Raw genomic sequence first — 19982 nt, 5'->3', positions numbered from 1 at the left:
AATAGGTTCTACATGAACCATACTATTTAATTAGCTAAACATCAATGATCTAAAATTTATTTAAGTTCGAATAACTCACTAAGTCTTGGGTAAGATTCGCATAGCCCTTCCGAGAAATGTGGTGGTTTATACACATTTGCACGTCTTCTTTTTGAACCGGACTGATTTCTGTCAACAATCTAGTTGAAGTTACCTATCAAACAATGATACGTTGACATGTAATTATTGTGATGACTTATCTTCCCATTCTTCACTCAATCGTTCATTGACAACGATATCCAATGATCTTGCTCTATATGAGAATATTGTCGGGTGGAAATGCAAGACGATGGTTCATCTTGAAGTGAAGTATGAACTTTTGAGTCAATGTGTCTTGAAAGTCTAAACTTCCTAGTGAGACATTGTATACAAATGTTTGGACTTAGATCACATTGAACTGACAGTTTGCACCATGAAAAAGTAGTTAAACATAAACTAATAAATGTACTATGCACGAATTAAAAGTTTAGAAAACATACCGTACTACTCACACATAAAAATTTGCTTTAATGGTTGGTCAACTTTTTTTCCAAGATCATACGTATAGGAATTTTTGTCGACACAAACTCCCTATATAACTCTGCATCTTCTTTGTCTATATCCAAACGCTGTCCATGTTCATTATAGATCGATGGTCAACCGTTGCCCAGATGTCCTTATTTATGCCTACTCAGATATTGTAGTTGGGCACGTGGTTACTTATTTCTATGACTTTTTGTGGGATATATTTTATCATCCTCCTGCAGCGCTGATTGTTGAAGTTTCCAGTGTCAATCTCAAAAAAAAAAAAAAAAAAAAAAAAAAAAAAAAACAAAACAAAAAAAAAAACACAAAAACCAAAAAAAAACAAAAAAACAACAAAACACAACCAACAAAAAACAAACAAAACATATAATCTTAATATTTAAATACATATAACCATAGTAAATGAGACGTATTAATACATTATTTATCAACCCATCGACTCTCACATCATGTCTAATGTATGTGGATGTTGTATCATCATCTCTCATCAAATGTATCAACTTGGATTCTTTAATACCTCCATAACCACCTCTTTGCGTCTTGAGCTATTTCGAATGACCCTTCTTATCGGGCGACTTTATGGAAAGAAGCAAGAAAAGGAAAGAATAATGAATACTTTGATGAAGTTACTCGAGAATGTGCCAATCGGATTGTAAGTATATATTATGCAAAATTTAAGATGACATATATATAAGTTTAAGATGATATAGATATTGTGTGAAAATTGTAATATGTTTTACAGGATAAATTGGCTGAAGTTCATGAAGGTGAAGATGTTCTCACCGAAATGTATACTCATCTAGATTTACATACATATAAGTTCATGCGTAAGTATTATTCATCTAGATTCATTCATGTATACTTTGTTTCATGTTGATAAATAAAAACTTTTACTTTGTTTAGATATCTTTGGGATGAATGTGGTTGTGATATTACGAAGAAGTTTTTTATAATTGATCAAGTAAGAATATCGCCACACATGAAGTCTCAAGATATCTGATCCAGAAATTTAGCCAATCAACTAGAATTTGCTAATTTAGACTAATTAGTCCTCATTCCATATAACACATGGTAAGTAGATACAAGTTCTTAAGTTATTTTTAATTTGCATTATACACGTACTAATATTTCAAAATTGTTGCTTATTATAGTTATCATTGGATATTGATTGTAATCAATCTACAAGAAAATTGTATTTATATTTTGGACTCTCTTCGAAGTAAGGTTCAAGAGGATTTTCATGGAGTTATAACTATGTAAATGTAATTGAAATTTCTTAGTTCTTAATTGAAGTATTTATGTTTAACTAATATTTTTAAACTATTTAGTGGATTGAAAACATGGCAAGCCAAGCACGATCTCCTACACTATCGGTCTTCTCCAAAATGGAAACTTGTAAATGTAAATTTGTATTCATTTTTTAACAATTTATGTTCATTCGACTTCTTTATAAAAATTTAACAATTGTTTTCAACTTTTTTATATGCAATGCCCTCATCAATTAGATTATGTAGGATGCGGGTACTATGTGCAAAAGTAAATATACAAAATAGTGCATAATCCTACTACTCTCATTACTAGCCTCATACATAAATTATTTATTTTTTTATATAGTACTAGCTTTAATTTAATAAATGGATGTAAACTTATGTTGAATTTTTTTTTTTCCCTTTTTGTAGTTCATTACAAAAGATGCATATACGCAAGGAGAGATCGACGTAATTCGGACCCAATGGGCAAGTTTTGTGTAAGGATGTTTTTTTTATTTTTTGTTTCAATAGAATGTAAATGGTAACTTAGAATGAATGTAAATTTATCTAATTATGATCTTTGTGAATGGAATTAGTAATAATATGATATTTGTGAATGAGAGAAATCATGGCTTGGTGTAAGTATTCTATGAAAGTCTGGCTCTGGTATTATGATTCTTGTTTGTGGATAAATTCATAGGTGGAAGACATGATCTGTTTATTATTGGAAGTTGTATTCATGGTATTGTGATTCTGGTATTGTGATTCTTGTTTATTCATGGAATTAGTACTAATGGATATTTGTGAATGAGTGAAATGATGGCTTTGGTGTAAGTTGTATTCCATGAAAGTCTGGTTCTGGTATTGTGATTCTTGTTTATTCATGGAATTAGTACTAATTGATATTTGTGAAATAGAAAAATGATGCCTTTGGTGTAAGCTATATTCTATGAAAGTCCGGTTCTTGTATTCTGATTCTGGTATTGTGATTCTTGTTTATTCATGAAATTAGTACTAATTGATATTTGTGAATGAGAGAAATGATGACTTTAGTGTAAGCTGTATTCTATGAAAGTCTGGTTCTGGTATTGTTTTGCAAATTTTGGTGGATAAATTCATGGGTGGAAGACAAATATTGATGAGTATATATAATGGATTGGAAATATTGATTCTTGTTTGTGGATAAATTCATAGGTGGAAGACAAATATTGATGGGCTCGCCATGTAAATTTTTTTATAATTTTTAATATAAAATAATGACGGACATTTCCTAACTCAACACGAGACATATAATGTCATTTTTAACTTATTTGACAAAAAAATGGATTCGACAATGGAATTTAAAAACAACGGACAGATTCGGATTTCAATGTCGGTTAGGAATTAAAAAAAAAAAAACTGGCTTTAATGTCGGTTGCAACCGACATTAAAGACCTTTAGTGTCGATTGCAACCGACAGGCTTTAATCACTAAAGACCTTTAATGTCGGTTGCAACCGACATTAAAGACCTTTAGTGTCGATTGCAACCGACAGGCTTTAATCACTAAAGACCTTTAATGTCGGTTGCAACCGACATTAAAGACCTTTAGTGTCGATTGCAACCGACAGGCTTTAATCACTAAAGACCTTTAATGTCGGTTGCAACCGACATTAAAGGCTGTGTTATTGGTGTTAATGAAGCCCTTTAATGTCGGTTTAAAACTGACATTAAAGGCAACCGACAAGGGCTTTAATAACACTATTTTTAATGTCGGTCCCAAATTTCTTCTAGTGCAAATTTAATGGAGAGGGTTACTCAAATTGGAAATCGAATATCAATAGAATATTAGTAGTAGATGATTTAAGGTTAGTGTTAATGAAGGAGCGTCATGTAGTTCCTAGTTCAACGTCGACCCAAAATCTTCGGGATTTCTATGATAGGTGGTTGAGGGCGAACGAAAAAGCTCGGGCCTATATCTTGGCGAGTATATCTGATGTACTCAACAAGAAACATGAAGTCATGCCCACAGCTCGTGAAATCACGACATTATTACAATAGATTTTCGGGCAACTGTCATCGTCTATTAGATATGAAGCCATCAAATATGTGTATGTGACACGTATGAAGGATGGGACCCACGTAAGAGAACAAATTCTCGACATGATGGTACATTTTATCATTGCAGAGGCTCACGGGGCTATGATAGACGAAACAAGTCAAGTGAGCATGATACTGGAATCTCTTCTAGAGAGCTATCTATCATTCAGGACAAATGTTATCATGAACAAAATCACATAACTTAACGACATTTTTGAATGAATTGCAAACTTATAAATCGATGATGAAACTCAAGGAAAAAGAAATAAATGTTATTTTCAAACCGAAAAGTTTCTACAAAGAGTCCACGTCTGGTACAAAATCCATTGATGATAAGAAAGTTGGTCCTTCTTTTTCTAAGGATAAAACTGTTCAAATGAAGAAGAAAAGAAAAGGGAAAAAGAAAACCGTTGCGAAGAAAAACAAAAACAAAACGCTCAAGGGAAAATGTTTCCATTGTGGAGAGGTTGGGCATTGGATGCGTAATTGCCCAAAATATCTGGCTACAAAGAAAACAGAAAAGAATCAATAAGGTAAATATGATTTACTAGTTGTTGAAACATGTATAGTTGAAAATTCTCATCTTACTTGGATATTATATTCAGGCGCCGCTAATCATGTTTGTACTTTTCTACAGGAAACTAGTTCTTGGAGAAGACTTTCTAAATATGAGATGATTTTCAAGGTGGGCACAAATGAAGTCATTTCAGCTGAAGTAGTGAGAGATGTGAAGTTGTTTTTTGGGGATTCTTTTATCTCACTCAAAAATGTGTTCTTTGTACCTAAGATGAAAAGAAATCTGATCTCCATTTCTTGTCTTTTAGAGAATATATATAGTGTATCTTTTGAATGTAATGAAGTGTTTGTTTATTCAAGAGGTGTTCATATTTGTTCTGCTAGACTTGCAAATAACTTATACATATTATAACCAACGGAAGCAAAAGCTATTTTAAATAGAGAGATGTTTAAAATGGCTGAAACTCATAATAAAAAGCGGAAAATTTCCCCTAACGCTTATCTTTTGCACCTCAGGCTTGGTCACATTAATCTCAACAGGATTGAGAGATTGGTAAAAAAAATGGTCATCTAAATCAGTTAGAAGACATCTCCCTACCTCCATATGAATCATGTCTTGAGGGAAAAACGACAACAATATCTTTTTTTTGAAAAAGGTCTTCATGCCAAAAAACCTCTTGAACATGGCGCAGTTGAGTTATCAAATGAAGACAGGACCAACGGATTCAAAGTTAACGGACAAAGAGTCAAAATATATCGCGAAGAAGACGTACATCGCAAGGTCGCCTCCGTGTACCTAAGGAACTCTAACTAAAAAAAGAAGTGGGCGGTCCCTGCACAATCATGCGATTCAAATTCATCAGGGACACAAGTTTTATGAAGTATCTGTTAAAATCTTTAATTCATGAACGTATCTCTATCTTCTTACAGTTATTATCATTTCGTTATCCGTTGCATTCTTCTATAAAAAAAAAATTGGCACCGCAATCGTGTTGAACGATCGTGGTAAATGATTTTGTTAACTCTGTCTGTTATTTGACACTCTCAATGTTTTCTTTGCAACGATCGAGGTGAACGATTGTGGAGGAGCTGCACGAAAGACGCAACTACTTTATTCCACCACCGCAATCGAAGGGAGCAATTCGCCGCAGAGAATGATGCATCCACAAATAATGCGGGCGACAAAGAAAATTTAGGGGTTGTATCTTTCCTTGACTTTTTCTATTCCAAATTTTGCATTCTCGTGTCGCATTTTAACTTTGAAAATTTTATTAGTGCATCCTCTTTAGTCGGCGTAATCATTTAACATTGATTAATTTAGTATGTCACCACATTATTTTTCTTTGCCAATTATGATTTCAATGATGAAACGCATGCCTCTATTTTCTTTGTATATACTAGAGTCAACTTAATTTTAGGACAGTCATATCATGAAATATTTCTAGCAGTTAGTGGTTTGCCAGCTTCCTTTCAAACCGACTTTTTACGGAATTTTCTAAGAGCATCACATAACTTCTTTCAATCTTTCAGCAATGAGGACATTGCTGGGTTTAAATTTGAGGGTGCGGTATTCTTTTTCTATTTTGCTATTTTTAGGCATTAAAAAAAATTATAAATAAAAAAAATATCATAACGTTGCAATCAGATCCTACTCGTAGTTGGATATCCGCATGACACACGTGGGGGCAAGCCAAAACGAAGGTAGGAATCGTGATCAACGCATAAATAAATGATCGCAACTCTACTGCCAAATGGGCATGAGTTTAGACTGAGGAAGAGCACCTTGCTCGTAGTTGGATGTCCGCATGACACACGTGGGGGCAAGCCAAAACAAAGGTTAGGCACTTGGATCAGTGTAAGGTCATAAAAAAAATAAAATAAAATAATAAAATAATATATGTCTATAATACGCAAGGATAAAAATCATTTGGAAATACCCCAATTGAAAAAGTTTTTATGAAATAAATCATGCGATGCCCTGGAAACAAGTAAAGTCTTTTTGAAGGTTAAACTTGCGGTCCCTAAATTTTAGGAATTATTCAAAAAGAGACCTGGATAAGAATTAAGGAGATTTTGGTACATAGGATTTGAATAAGGCAACCTTGAGAAATCTAGGAAAGAAGAAGGCGATCGACTTTCTAAAGAAAATCTTTAGTTTTTGATAACTGGCATAAATGCCAGTTATTATCAGCCGTTTATTTAGAATTAAGAGGGCTAACAAGTAGAAAATGTGGTGATAATACTTAGAACTTGTGAAAAATTGAGTTTTGCGTCGATTAGCACCTAAATCCTCACTAACCCAATATTATGTGTTACTCTGTGCCAAAATGTCTATTTTTGAAGCCATCGGAGGAATTAAACGCGTGCGTTGGAAATAAGTACTCACAATCAAATGCATGCGTTGAAGCCAGGCGAACGCAAAGACAAACGCATGCGCTGAAAATCGACCTATTGCATAGACGAATGCATGCGGTGATCACATGCGTCCATCAAATGGAAGTTGTGGTGATCAAAGCGAATACGGTAATCACTTGTAGATTGTGGCCACGGAGTGATAGTCATAATAAAAGATCGAAAGATGGGTAGAACACGTTGATAACTTTAGCTGAATCAAGCTCGGATGCATACTTTGGGAGTATCAACAAGATAAGACGGTGTGACAATGCCCATACCGTGACAAAAGCAGCAGTAAGCCATAACGCAATCATGATAGATGTCGGTGTTTAAACCCTATAAATAGCCCCTTCTACCTTCATTTCAAAGCATCCGAAATTCTAGCTCAAGGAAGAGGTTTGTGATCACAGATGAGAGCTTGAGCAAGATTTTCAGTGAGAATTCTTCACCTCCACAAACCAGACCGAGTGACGACTGGAGCTTTCGCCGGAGATAGAGCTCGAGAGAGACATCTCCACCATTCATCCATGGCACCACCGGCAGCCTTGATGCAGAGTCCTTCATTTCTCTTCTGACCTCTGTATTGTATTACATTTTAGCTTAAGATATTAAGACATTTTTGTAATCAATGCATATCTTGATTCCTTCAATGCCATCTTCTTTATCATCTTTATCTTTATCATCGTTTACCTTCATCTTTTATTTATCAAAGACGATCGCATACTTAACTGTGTAGCCTAGAGATAGGACTCATGTAGCAACCCACCGAGAGATGTGCGTTGTGCAAGTATAGTGACCCTCTTTTCTTGGTGAAAGGCTATAGCAACGCTTGTCTATGGGTTGTTGCAATGCTTATCTATAAGTTAAATAGTCGCGTCTAACCGCCTGAAAAGATAAGAGATGGAACGCACTAAAGCAAAGTATGCATTGTTCCTAAAGGTAAGCACAATCTTATGCTCGACGCAACCATACACTCTAGAGATATAGTCATACGGCTGACCACCGAGAGGTGTGTGATGCGTTAGTGTGACAAGCTGGGATTACTCGGGCGATTTAAGATAATAAACATTACTATGCGTTAATGGTTGTTGGGCATCTACCTATTCTCATCGCAAGTCTTCTATTGCTCAATCTGTTTAGTTAGGAGTAGGAGTAGTGTGTAAATCCATTAAACTTCTTCTTTTTATTTTTATTCATCGCCTCAAACTCATTGTTTCACAAGCATTATTGAGTGACAAGTCCTTGTGTTCGACCTCGGATTACTCGAGAAACTTGCGTTCGCGTTATACCTGTTGCGAGCGTAAGAAAACTTGTGATAGGAACGCGTGGTCATTGCATACTAGATTAACACATTTTCGTTCTGACGCATGACCTCAGACGCATAGCTTAAGCCATGTCTAACACATGATTTCATGTACAATCCCATCCGTCCCTAATTTTTCTTCCAAGAAGTTTTTGGCGCCGTTGCCGGGGACTTGGCAGCTAATGTTTTGTGAAGTTTTGTGTTTTTGCAGGCACCCTTTCAATCTTAGGCGTATTGTAGCTTGTGCGACCAAGCTGTAAACAATATTTGAAGTATAGGCGTAATGCGTCGAAAGTCAAATATTAACCCTGGAGATAGAAAGGCTATTTCTCGTATCAGTTGGAAGCAGTCTTAGGCGCATGTTCAACCATCATGCGTTCCAAACAATTGCTGGAAGCTCCAATGGTCAGGGCGAGCCCCTTGACCAGTTGAGAGTCATCTCCTGCATGGAGGACTCCTTTCGGTGACAATACTCAATTTTCTCCAGGGACGTCTTCTACTCTATCTTTATGTTGCTTTTCTTAGTTTAGTTTATTATTTTTTTATTATTGTTATTTTGGATATGCACTGCTTCCTTGGTTATTAGTGCGTTTGCTCCTCTAGGTGCGATAATAACTCTCCTCGGTGCGCAGTTAACAACGGAAGAATCCTCCACATCTTCAACGCATGGCTTCAATCGCATGAATTCCAACTCATTATCGCATGCGTTATTCTACTTAAGGTTCTGTTTTGTTATCTTTTTACGTATTATCCTTTTTGAAATTCTCCTTGTCTGATTGCCGGTTCTTTGCAATGCAATCTATAATGGTACAAATAATTCACTGCATTCCTCTAACTAGTATCACAAGGGTCTCCATACTTTTAATAGCTTCTTCAATTGGTGAAAAGTCTATAGTTTTATTATGTGCAACCCTTGGCTCAAACATTTGTTATTCACATTCTTGTATGAGTTTGTTTTTAGCTTGCAGTGAGAACGCTGTCACCACTTAAGTTTGAGGTGGCACAACGGTCTCGGAGAATGCCGTTCATTACATTGCGGTCATTCTCTTAAAAAAAAAAAAATGAAAATAACAACTCCACTGTCAACGCAATAGAGAAACCCATGTTGATTAGAGTTAAGTTTATGAAAGCATTTACCGTAGTTGGATGTCCGCATGACACCCATGGGGGCAAGCCAAAATGAAGGTAAGTCGCCAGGACCAACGCAATAAACGCAACTCCTCTATCGGGCGCAAAATCAAATTAAAGCAAGACATGAGTTGAGATGAATATGGAACGCAACCGAGGTTGGATGCCCGCATGACACACGTGGGGGTAAGCCAAAACGAAGAGCGTAACCAGGTTTAATGTTGCATTTGGATAAGTAATTGCATAATCTTGAATTGTTTTGAATGACACATATTCTCAAGGGCTAAACGCAAGGTTGCGGAGAAGGAATAAAAAGTTTTGAGCAAACGCTTGCCAAATTTCAACTTATGCAGGAAAATGCGTTCACGCAAAGTGAAATTGCGAATCAAGGAAAATTAGCGTCTGAGCGCATAAAAGATTGCGACCGCAAGGCTATACGATCATTTGTGTTCGTGAAAACCTGCTCAAGAAGGTGGCCGCATAAAGTCGGCGCATCAAAGGTGAAAGCTTAATAAATCACGACGGGATAGAAAGCTGATGACGGTCGATTCTGAATTAAGTTGACAAGCCATTAACAAACATACTGTAGCAAGTACACTCAACTTTTCGATGACAAAATATTTGGTGCATCAGATAGAGAATTAATGACATCCAATCAGTGCAATCATTTGAGAGAAAAGTTCTTCACCTTGACGCGCTATAAATACCAAAAGGCCACCTTCATTAAAGGTTCGGTTTTTCATTCCAGCTGAGCCATTATCGATAATAGTTAGCCTCTATTCTTCATTCCTTATACTTAGAAGGCGGAAGTGAGAGAAGGGAAAAGAAGCTAGAAGATCGTCTTGGTCAGCTCGAGAGAGTGCCAAGGAGTGTGGAAAACAGAGAGAGGCCCGACTCTTGCGAGAGCAAGAATATCTTTTGAGTAGAGTAGAGCAGAACAGTGTAAAAGCCTTGGGAAGCAAGAAATTGCTACCAGGCTCTTTATCCTTATTTCACATTGTCATTCTGTACTTCGATTTTATATATATATATATATATAGAAGCATTTCTACATCTGTTCACTCTCTTTAAAATATGCATGAGTAGCTAAAACTGTCGAATGGGTTGAGAAGTACTTAGCTAACATGACCTAGGATCTTCATTGCATGCGATCAACTTGTCTTATGTTGCGTCCATCACCCCTTTAGAGCTACACGAGAGAGAGTCTAAAGAAAGAACCTAAGACTTGAGAGAGCTAGGTTAGAATCTAGACTCGAAAGAGCAAGATTAGATCTGCATAAGCAAGAGATAGAGACTTAGAGATAAACTTTGTTTGCCAACATGCATCGCATGTACCCTAGAGATAGGTTATGGTAGTATGCGGTCGCCTTGTGTATGTGTGTGTCATTTGTCATCGTATAGACAAGAATAGAGGCTTAAACGTAGGTCCTATAGACACCATCGCATACATCGCATGCATTCTAAAACTAGTAGCCATAGCATTTGCATTGAGAGATGATTTGTTGTTGTATGTATGTAGCATGATCGCATAACATGAACGCAATCCAAGGAAGTGTTAGCTAAACTCCTTCTTAACTCGTTCCCCCGCATACTCATCGCATCTTTCGTATTATTAACTTTTTTCTCAAATCCGTCGCATAGCTTTTATACTTCAAACAACTTACCAACCAATGCATTGCTTTATTTGTTACTACAAAGTAGTCAAAAATTATCATCGCATACTGTTTCCTTAGTTCCTGTGTTCGACCCTGGGCTTACCAAGCAACTCAGTAGGATTTATACTTGGGTCTTGCTGAGAAAACTTACATGCACAATGCATTTTCCACCATCGCATTCTACTCCATTATTTCATCATAATAACAAAACGCATCACTAATTCACCAAATGGATGTACAAATAGCTTTTTTTTTATTGGTGATCTAGAAGAAGAAATTTATATAGTACAACCTGAAGGTTTTATAGTTGCCAGTCAGGAAAGTGAAGTATGTAAACTTAAAAAAGATCTTTATGGTCTTAAACAAGCTCCCAAACAATGGTATAAAAAATTCAATAATACTTTAATAAATAATGGGTTCAAGGTGAATTCCTCTGATATGTGTATTTATTCAAAATTGTTTAGAGTAGAGTGTGTGAATGTATGTTTTTATGTTGATAATATGCTCATCTTTGGAATAGACATACCGGTAAAAAATAATACCAAGTTGTTATTATCGTCACATTTTTAAATGAAAGATCTAAGGGAAGCTAAAGTAATACTTGATGTTAAAATAAGAAAAACTGAAAAATGATTTTTCTCTGTGTCAATCACACTATATTGAAATACTATTAAAGAAATTTGATTGCTTTGATGATCCTCTTGTATGAACACCTTATGATACTAGTATAAGTCTTAAAAAAAATAAAAAAGATAGTGTGTCTCATTTTGAATATGCAAAAATCATAGGTAGTGTTATGTTTCTAATGAACTATACCAAACCTGATATTGCATACGCTATAAGTGGATTGAGTAAATACACACATAATTCTAATAAAAATCATTGAGGTGCTCTTCGTCATTTGTTGAAATATTTTAAGGGCACAATAAACTATTGTTTGCATTTCAATAAATTCCCTGTTGTTTAGAAGATTGTGATGAAAATTGGGTAACAGATAATGACGAGGTCAATTCTACTAATGGATATGTATTCTTACTTGGAGGAGGAGCCATATCGTTAAAGTCTACAAAACAAATGTGCATAGCTAGATCTATCATGGAATTTGAATTTATTACTCTAGAGTTAGCAAGACAAGAGGCTGAGCAACTTAGAAGTCTAATAAGACATGTACCATTGTGGAGGCCATCAGTACAAGTCTCAGTGCATTGTGACTTATAAACTGCCATAGGAATTTTCAAGAATAGTGTATATAATGGCAAAAGGAGGCATATCTGTCTCAGACATGGAGCTGTGAAACAGTTATTAAATGGAAGAGTTATTTCCTTGGAATTTGTAAGATCTAAGAGGAATCTGGCTGACTATCTAAACAAACGACTAACATGGAAAATAATTTTAGAATCCTCAGTGAACATGGGGCTTAAAACCCTATAGTAGTGCATAGCTCTTCATCTGGGTGGTCTATTGTGATAGACTTGATGGTCCATAACCCTTTTTCTGGGAGATCTATTGCGATAGATTTGATGATCCATAGCTCTTTATTTGGGTGATCCTAGTATGAACTTAATGGATAAAAGTAAAACCTTTAAATAATCCATAGCTCTTTCTTTGAGTGGTCCTAATATGGATTTGATGGAAAATAATGAAATATTCATAGCTCAGTATCTGAGTGGTTTGTCTTTGACAAACTTGATGAAGTTGGTCCTAGTACGGACTAAATGATGAAGTCTTCATAGCTTAGTTTTGAGTGGTTTGTCTCTAACTGAATTGATGAAGCATTTGATGTGATAGTGAAGGTGTGGTCATCTTCTATGAAAGAGTTTAAGGGTCTCTTTCTAGAAATTTCACAGTGACCCAAGGTTTGTGTGCATGACCTTAATTAGCACACCCTAGATCATGGAATCAAGGAAAAATACTTGGAGTAAAACATGTTGTAGGGTCTCAACCAATGTTATTGACAGTTCAAGAGGTAACTCACTTTCTCTAATAAAGTTGTTGCCCCGCTTCACTATGCATCAATTCAAATCATTAGATATTGATGTTCAAGTTTGTTTTCTTATTTTTCCTCAAAACATATTCTTCAAATATTTTATTTTGATTTAATTTTACTATAACAATCATTTATCATTTGTGGGGGATTGTTGGAAATGACTCTTAGGCCTAGGCCCTCACAAAAGTTAAAAGGAATGGGAGAATGTTGTCCCATATTTAAATACCAAGGCGCTAGAGGTAACTCCAAAGTGTGGTGGTGGTGGAAGAATAACCCTTTCACCACACGCACGTGTCGCCGCCGCCGTCTATTTGGTGAGTTCAGGTTCCCACACTTGCAGGAAAAAGAAAAAACTTTTTATTACTTATCCATTTAAATTTTTTAACCTAAAAATTAAACATTTTAATATTAAATGAGTTTTGGTTTCATTGACTGTTTTCTTCCCATCATGCTCGTTTGTCTTCTCCTCAGCCCTAGTCATTTCATATGCTTCATCTTCTTCATAAATTCATACACAGATCTGTAATAGAACATCATTTTTTCTTATTGTTTTTTAATATCTGATTTCTGATCTTCCTTTATCTGTTATGAGCATTGTTTTTCCTCCATTCCAATCCAATTTTCGGTGAAAGCACGCCTGAAACTGAATGTGCGATTGTCACTGAAGTCGCGCCATCATTGCTTTTACGATAGTAGTTCCTCCACGACGCAACAACTGTTCGACATCTATAGTTTACCGTTCATAGTATTTATTTATTTTTTTTATTAGTTCATAGCATTTTATAATCGTTCTTTATAATAATTTGATATTAATAAAAAAAGCTTTAACATATAACAAATAAAAAAACTTGTATATAAAAACGCTATCAAGGAAGAGTTGATATGGAGCAGCATGGTTCTGAATGAGGATTTTATGGTTATATGATTTTCGATGGAGAAATTTGAAGCCTAATTTACATGTTTTTTTTTTCGTTTTGTGTGAAACATAATTTGAAAACCTTTTGTTCGTATTTGGGTTTTGAATCTTTTGATAGTTCTGTAAGTTAATTGACTTTATATATTGCCACTTAAAATTTGGCTACTTAATTATTTTACTTAATTATTTTTCAGCTTTATGTTAACAAACTAATAATAGAATATTGATACCATTCATGAACATTTTCATGTCATTGTTGTTCACTAATGGAAACAATTAATAGTCAAGGTTAAGGTATGTTTTAGTTGTCCCTAATGTTTGAGTATATTTTCAATTTTGATCTTATTGTTTAAATTTTTTGTTAATTTAATTCTTATAGTTTTAGAGTGTGTTTGCTCGGTGATTTAATAACAAAAATTTAAAAATAATGAATATAGTAATTTAAAAAAAAAAAATTGTATTTCATGTTTTTAGTGTTTTCAAAGATGTGTTTATTAGTAGTAAATTTAAAAGGTTTATCCTGAAATGTGTTCATTAATACAGTTGTAATACATAAGATAATTATACTTACCAACAAAATATTTGATTAATTATGATCAATTATTATTAATTTTATGAACGAAGTGTTATGCTATAAAATATATATAATTGTCATCATACATACTTTACAATAATTTATAATAATATGTGATGTTATATACACATTCAAATTTCACATTTATATGAATTTATAACATGAAAATACTAAATTTATATATAAACAAAATTAATGTAACTGTGCATTTTAACTTTTAAAAATAAATCCATAAATTTTAAAAGAACATATAACAAAATTGGGAATTTTGGACTAAGAAGCGAAATTCCAATTATACTTTTGAGATGACTATTACCTTTTTTAGTTTGAATATATACTTAATTAGTCATGGGGTGGACCTACACACATTATTTTTGTGAGAGTTGCATAATAGCAAAAAGTATTATAAAACTGTAAATTTAAAATTGATTTTAAATGATTAAGGGTATGTTTAAGAGTGATTTTGAGATGGTCAGAGTCACTTTTTCTTCTTGTCAGAATCACATTTTCTCATAATGATGTTGTTTGGCATGAGCTAAAATTGATTTTAGAAAAATCTAAAATTATTTCAAATTAATTTTTGAAGAATTAGTTGATAGGTGTGTTCGCACGAGATTTTAAGAGAAATTTATTTCGTGAAACTTGAACTTTGTTTTTGTATTAATTTTGTGAAAAGTGAATACAATCTCTAATACATAATATTTTGATGCTCTTAAAATAAACTATAGTTTTTAAGTTGGTTGATATTCTTGAATGATCGGTCTTTGGGTTCGTTGATTTTCTTGATGATCTTCTTGGACGATCGGCCTTTGGACTTGTTGATTTCTTGGATGATCGGCCTCAAGAAGATTAGTGTCCGCACGAGGCTTCTAGAGAAACTTGTTTCGTGAAGTTGAACTTAGTTGGAGTTGATGTTGATTTTATGCGATGTGGTTCAATCTCTAGTACTTGATCCTCTGATTCTCTCTCGGTTGAATGCTTGATGTATAGGAGTGGGGCGTGTGGATGTTCTTGAACTTCGAGTCTTGGAAGAATATTTGTATCTTCAAAGGACTTCAGTCTTCAAGTGTGTTCAGAATGTTTGTATCTTTTTCAGCCTTCAGAATGCTTGCATTTTCAAAGGACTTCAATCTTCAAGCGTGATCAGAATGTTTGTATCTTCAAAGGACTTCAGTCTTTAAGCATGGTTAGAATGCTTGTATCTTCAAAGAACTTTGGTTTTCAGAATGCTTGTATCTCCAGGACTTCAGTCTTCAAGCGTGGTCAGCTTCAAGAGTGAATTCCCTCTAAGTTTTCTGGAGTGTAGAATTGCTGACCTCTCCACATTTGGAGAGCTTCTCTATTTATAAAGTTCACAGGTGGATTTGGGCTTGGTTGATCTATGGGCTTGGCCTTTGGGCCCAATTAGTTGTACTTGGGCCTGTAAATTCAACCTATTTTTGGGCTTAGTTGGACTTGACCCAAATAATAATATCAAATTGGGCCAAATTAATCTTATTTGATTCAACGGTCATGATAAAACAAGGTGGCGTCATCGAAATTGGTCGTCAACTTCAATTCGGATCATATGTCAACTCCTAATCGAGCCCAAATTTAATGATTTGAAATTTCATCATTAATTTAGTAAATGACGTGGCAACTTCTAATTGATCCAAAATTTCTTATTCAACATAGTGTTTTTTATTAATTGATTAACCAGGAATCAACGGTTATCTAATTCAATTTTTGTTAAAATATTGTTGGTTAGCTATTTGTGATTTTTTTTATTTTAAATATTGGAACAAAAGATGACGGCCATTGTTCACATTGCTCAAAATTGTTAATAAAACAAACAATTATATTTATTTTGAATTTTTTTCAATATCTATTATAAACATTCACATTGCACAAAATATCAACCATGCATATAAGAATTTAACAATAAAATAGACAATAAATAAATATTTACCATAGTTATTTAGTTAAATAATAATTTCTCAAATAGAAAATACAATTTTGAATAACTGGGTAACTCTAAATTTACTTTTGGAACCAAACATAATAATTAAAACTCACTTTTAAATATTTGAAAATCACTTAAAAAAATTTAGAAACACTTTAAAAAATTTAGAACCAAGCTCAATTTGATCGTTTAAAAATCAATTTTACAACATCAATTTTACAAAATCAATTGTACGTAAATCTTCTTTTCTAAAATCACTACTTTAACTATCACTTTCAGACACATATTAAAATCATTTTCTAAATGATTTTAAAAATGACAAAAGTAAATTTTAGAATCACACTCAAACATGTCATATCTCGCTCTCTCTTTCCATATCTTCTCTTTTAATACTATTAAAGCCTGTCAAATAATTATAATTGAACTGAAAAACCAAAATGTAATTTCATAATCATACGTATATAATTTTGTTTTAATTTATGATTCTCATATTATTTATCCTTAGCTTATACAAGTTGCTACAATATATGATGAACTAGTAGGGAGGGGGATACCACATGGCGGAATGACCATTGCATTTGTTGGCATTGGAGGGGCAATCCACAAAAGTCTGACCTTCTTTAGTGACGCAATAGCTTATTTCATGCAATTGTTGATATGAAGTCCAATGATTATAATTGCATCCAACGGCTGGTAATTTTCCAGTTCTTGCTTTGATTACACTCTTAATTTCATCCAATGTGTAGTATCCTTCTTGGGTAGGCCAAATTCCACCGTTCTTTAGAATCTCCTCAGGATTGAAATAATAGAGTGTGTTCATTGTATATTCAAAATATCCTGATTGATCAAATAAAATGTCTTCTATGCAAGTTCCATGCTTATCCCATTCAGGTTTCCATAGCCATTGGTTGTCTCCTGTGATGACGTTTCCCCACATTTCATTCAGTCTGGGTTCTAGAACCTTAACCTGGAGTTAGTAATATATATCAAGTTATATATATGAGAGAGTTTAATTTGGGTTAAAGAACCAAAGGATCGTTCCTAATCTCTTAGGCTCCTTTTGATAACCGTTATGTTTGATATTTGAATCATATCATTCCTGCATAGCTGAACCAAAAAAATCGTAATAATATAGTTGGTTCTTTATCTTCTAAAATGTTCAAATTTACTGTTGATATGTTAAAAGAATTGATCAGTTGGGCCCTATAACCCAAAATACTGTTAAAAGTTGTTAACAAAAAAGTTAATATAATATATCAACATTGAGTATAACTTATTTATTAGAACATCTATCCATTTCTTTAAAGTCAAAATCTTTCGTCCAACCTTTGATGTATACTCCAAATATATATATAATATATATATATTATATAATTATTACTATTGTTGTTGTTATTGTTATTATAGGCTAGATTATTATTATTATTCTCCCTTATATGCCTGCTATGTCAGGTATTAAATCTTCTCTTTTTTGTAACTATAATGTATCTACTATCTCCTTCAATTGGTTGGCTTTCATCTAGTCTATCTAATTGTGGTGACAAAACTCCATATTAATAGAATATATATATATATATATATATATATAATTTTGACCAAAGTCAAAATTGAGGGGGAAAAACACCCCGACCCAATTCATGCTAAAGGTTCTTTTTTATAAAGCTTTTGGGCTTGAGCCCATTGTGGGCCTTAGGTTACTTATATATATGTTCATGTTGAAGAAAAAAACAGAGAGGGCCCTGAGTGACCAACTTTGAAGCGGCAAGTTTTGAAGTGCAGATTCCTGGGTTTTAACGTTCATTTTTGGGTGCGACAGTAATAATGGAGAGAATTTAAATATGTATTCTCTTGAATTTTAGGCTTCTTTATTTTTTTGTTAATCCCAATATACCATATTGTAGCAAAACCAAATCGTTTGCGTTGGACTGTTTGATCTATTTTGGTAAGAGATTTGTGGTTAGTATAACCTGTTATATATTTTTGGTGTCGTTATTCCTTTTTCCTTTTCTTAGTTATTTGTTATTCTATGATTGTTAACTTTTTTTTTTTTTTTTTTTTTTTTGCTCTAATTTCTGGAGATGAAAATTCAGGATATAATTTAGTTTCTGCGTTTCTTTATATTTTAGTATAAATTCCCAATAATTGGTCTTGGCATAAATCTAGCTGGGTGGGTAAGAAATTTAGTGATCCTTGTTCGTGCTCTATCTGGGTAACCTTGTAGTTTTCCCTACCTTTGAATAGAACAAGTGTGATATGTGCTCGTGCTCGTGTGAGTTGTTTGGATGTTTGAACGAAATGTGCCTTGGGATAGAAGAGCAAGTTGACTTGGGATGAACTAGCCTGTTTCAAGATGAAGAGCAAGTGATCCAAAATGAACTAGAGTTGTCTTGGGATTAGAGCAAGCTCTCATGGGTGGGCATGGACAGATTTTTTTGAAGGGAGGTTCAAAATGGTACTTTGTTCAAAGGGAAGATTGTTAGAGTGCTAACAAAATCCCACATTGGTTAGAGAGAGAATGATCATAAGTAAGGACAATTATCTTCATTGTTATGAAGCCTTTTGGGTGGTACAAAAAGCAAGCTATGAGGGTTTACACCCAAAGTGAACAATATCATACTATGGTGGAGATATGTGGAGGTCTTGTTATCTTTATCATCAATTCCTTTTGTATTATCTTCACTGAGAAAGAGGGAAAGGGTTGAAGGAGGGAGACAAAAGGAGGAGGTTGAAACAGGAAGAGTTATAAAATTAAATCAACCACCCATTTAATCAATCTATTATCAAACTTTGGGAACCAAAATGTAATTACCTGATTTATATCGAAGGGACTACCTGAACATTGGGTTTGGCCATTGTATAGTCTAAGCCGAATCTATTTTGTGGGGTTTGATAGCAATAAGGATAAGGCTTCGTCGCAACACCACAAGTGGCTGGCTGCCATTGAAACACAACTCGCAAGAAGTCATACTCATTTACTCCCTCACACATTGCTATGAATGCCAACATACTCAACCAAAATAATTTCTCTTTGCCTCACCATTTTTTTGAAACCTTTGATGAATTTAGTTATCTGAGTTTCTTGTGAATGCGCTAATGGGCAAACCCTATTTTATAGTAGTTTCATATGTCCTTTGTTTTTATTATTATTTTCTTTTGGTGATACTAATGATATTTACAAAATTTGTTATCCTAGTATGCAAAATTTCAACTCAATGTTTTAATGTACGTACATGACCAATGCCTAGTCATTCTGCATCGAAACATTTATTTTCAACACTTTTTTAACTCTTATCTTGGGGAGATTTTCCTTTGTGATCATCATTTTGTGTGATTCTTTTGAAATTTGAATTATTAGAACGACCACAACGAAAATAATAATTATTTTTTCCTCTACCATGGTCACGACCTCAACCTCGACCACGACTTCGACTACGATTATTATTAAAAATTACAATATTCACTTCAAGAAATATTGTTGTTCTAGTTGGTCGAGATTCATGATATTTCATTCAAGATTATTAAAATTTACAACATTCACTTCAAGGAATGTTGTTTTAGTTGGCTGAGATTCATATTTTTTTTTTAATCAATAATTCGTTATTTCATTCAATAACGAGAAGACATCGCATAATACTTTTAAAATATTTCTCTCGATATTGCTATTGTATCCGAAAT

At 33.9% G+C, this 19982-nt stretch overlaps 1 protein-coding gene across 1 annotated transcript; it reads right to left on the bottom strand.

Moving 5' to 3' along the window:
- Positions 1–16842: 16842 nt before the first annotated feature.
- Positions 16843–19295, bottom strand: LOC120090893 (ribonuclease MC-like). Its single transcript, XM_039048588.1, has 3 exons — positions 19140–19295; positions 18522–18647; positions 16843–17274 (listed from the first exon to the last, which is right to left on the bottom strand). Exons 1-3 carry the CDS (start codon positions 19293–19295, stop codon positions 16843–16845), a joined length of 714 nt encoding a protein of 237 aa, XP_038904516.1.
- Between the last annotated feature and the right edge of the window lie 687 nt (positions 19296–19982).

The sequence above is a fragment of the Benincasa hispida genome, chromosome 11, assembly GCF_009727055.1.
Source record: "Benincasa hispida cultivar B227 chromosome 11, ASM972705v1, whole genome shotgun sequence".
Taxonomy (NCBI): Eukaryota; Viridiplantae; Streptophyta; class Magnoliopsida; order Cucurbitales; family Cucurbitaceae; genus Benincasa; species Benincasa hispida.
This window is presented reverse-complemented; position numbering and strand designations above follow the sequence as displayed.

Bases quoted from the DNA above. Each gene is read 5' to 3' on its own strand.
- LOC120090893 (XM_039048588.1), bottom strand. From the start codon at position 19,295: ATGTGTGAGGGAGTAAATGAGTATGACTTCTTGCGAGTTGTGTTTCAA. The intron at 18,648-19,139 runs GTAGTCCCTTCG...ATCTTGAAACAG, and splicing joins TGGCCAAACCCAATGTTCAG to GCTAGTTCATCCCAAGTCAA. The intron at 17,275-18,521 runs GTTACCCAGATA...TACTAACTCCAG, and splicing joins AAGGTAGGGAAAACTACAAG to GTTAAGGTTCTAGAACCCAG.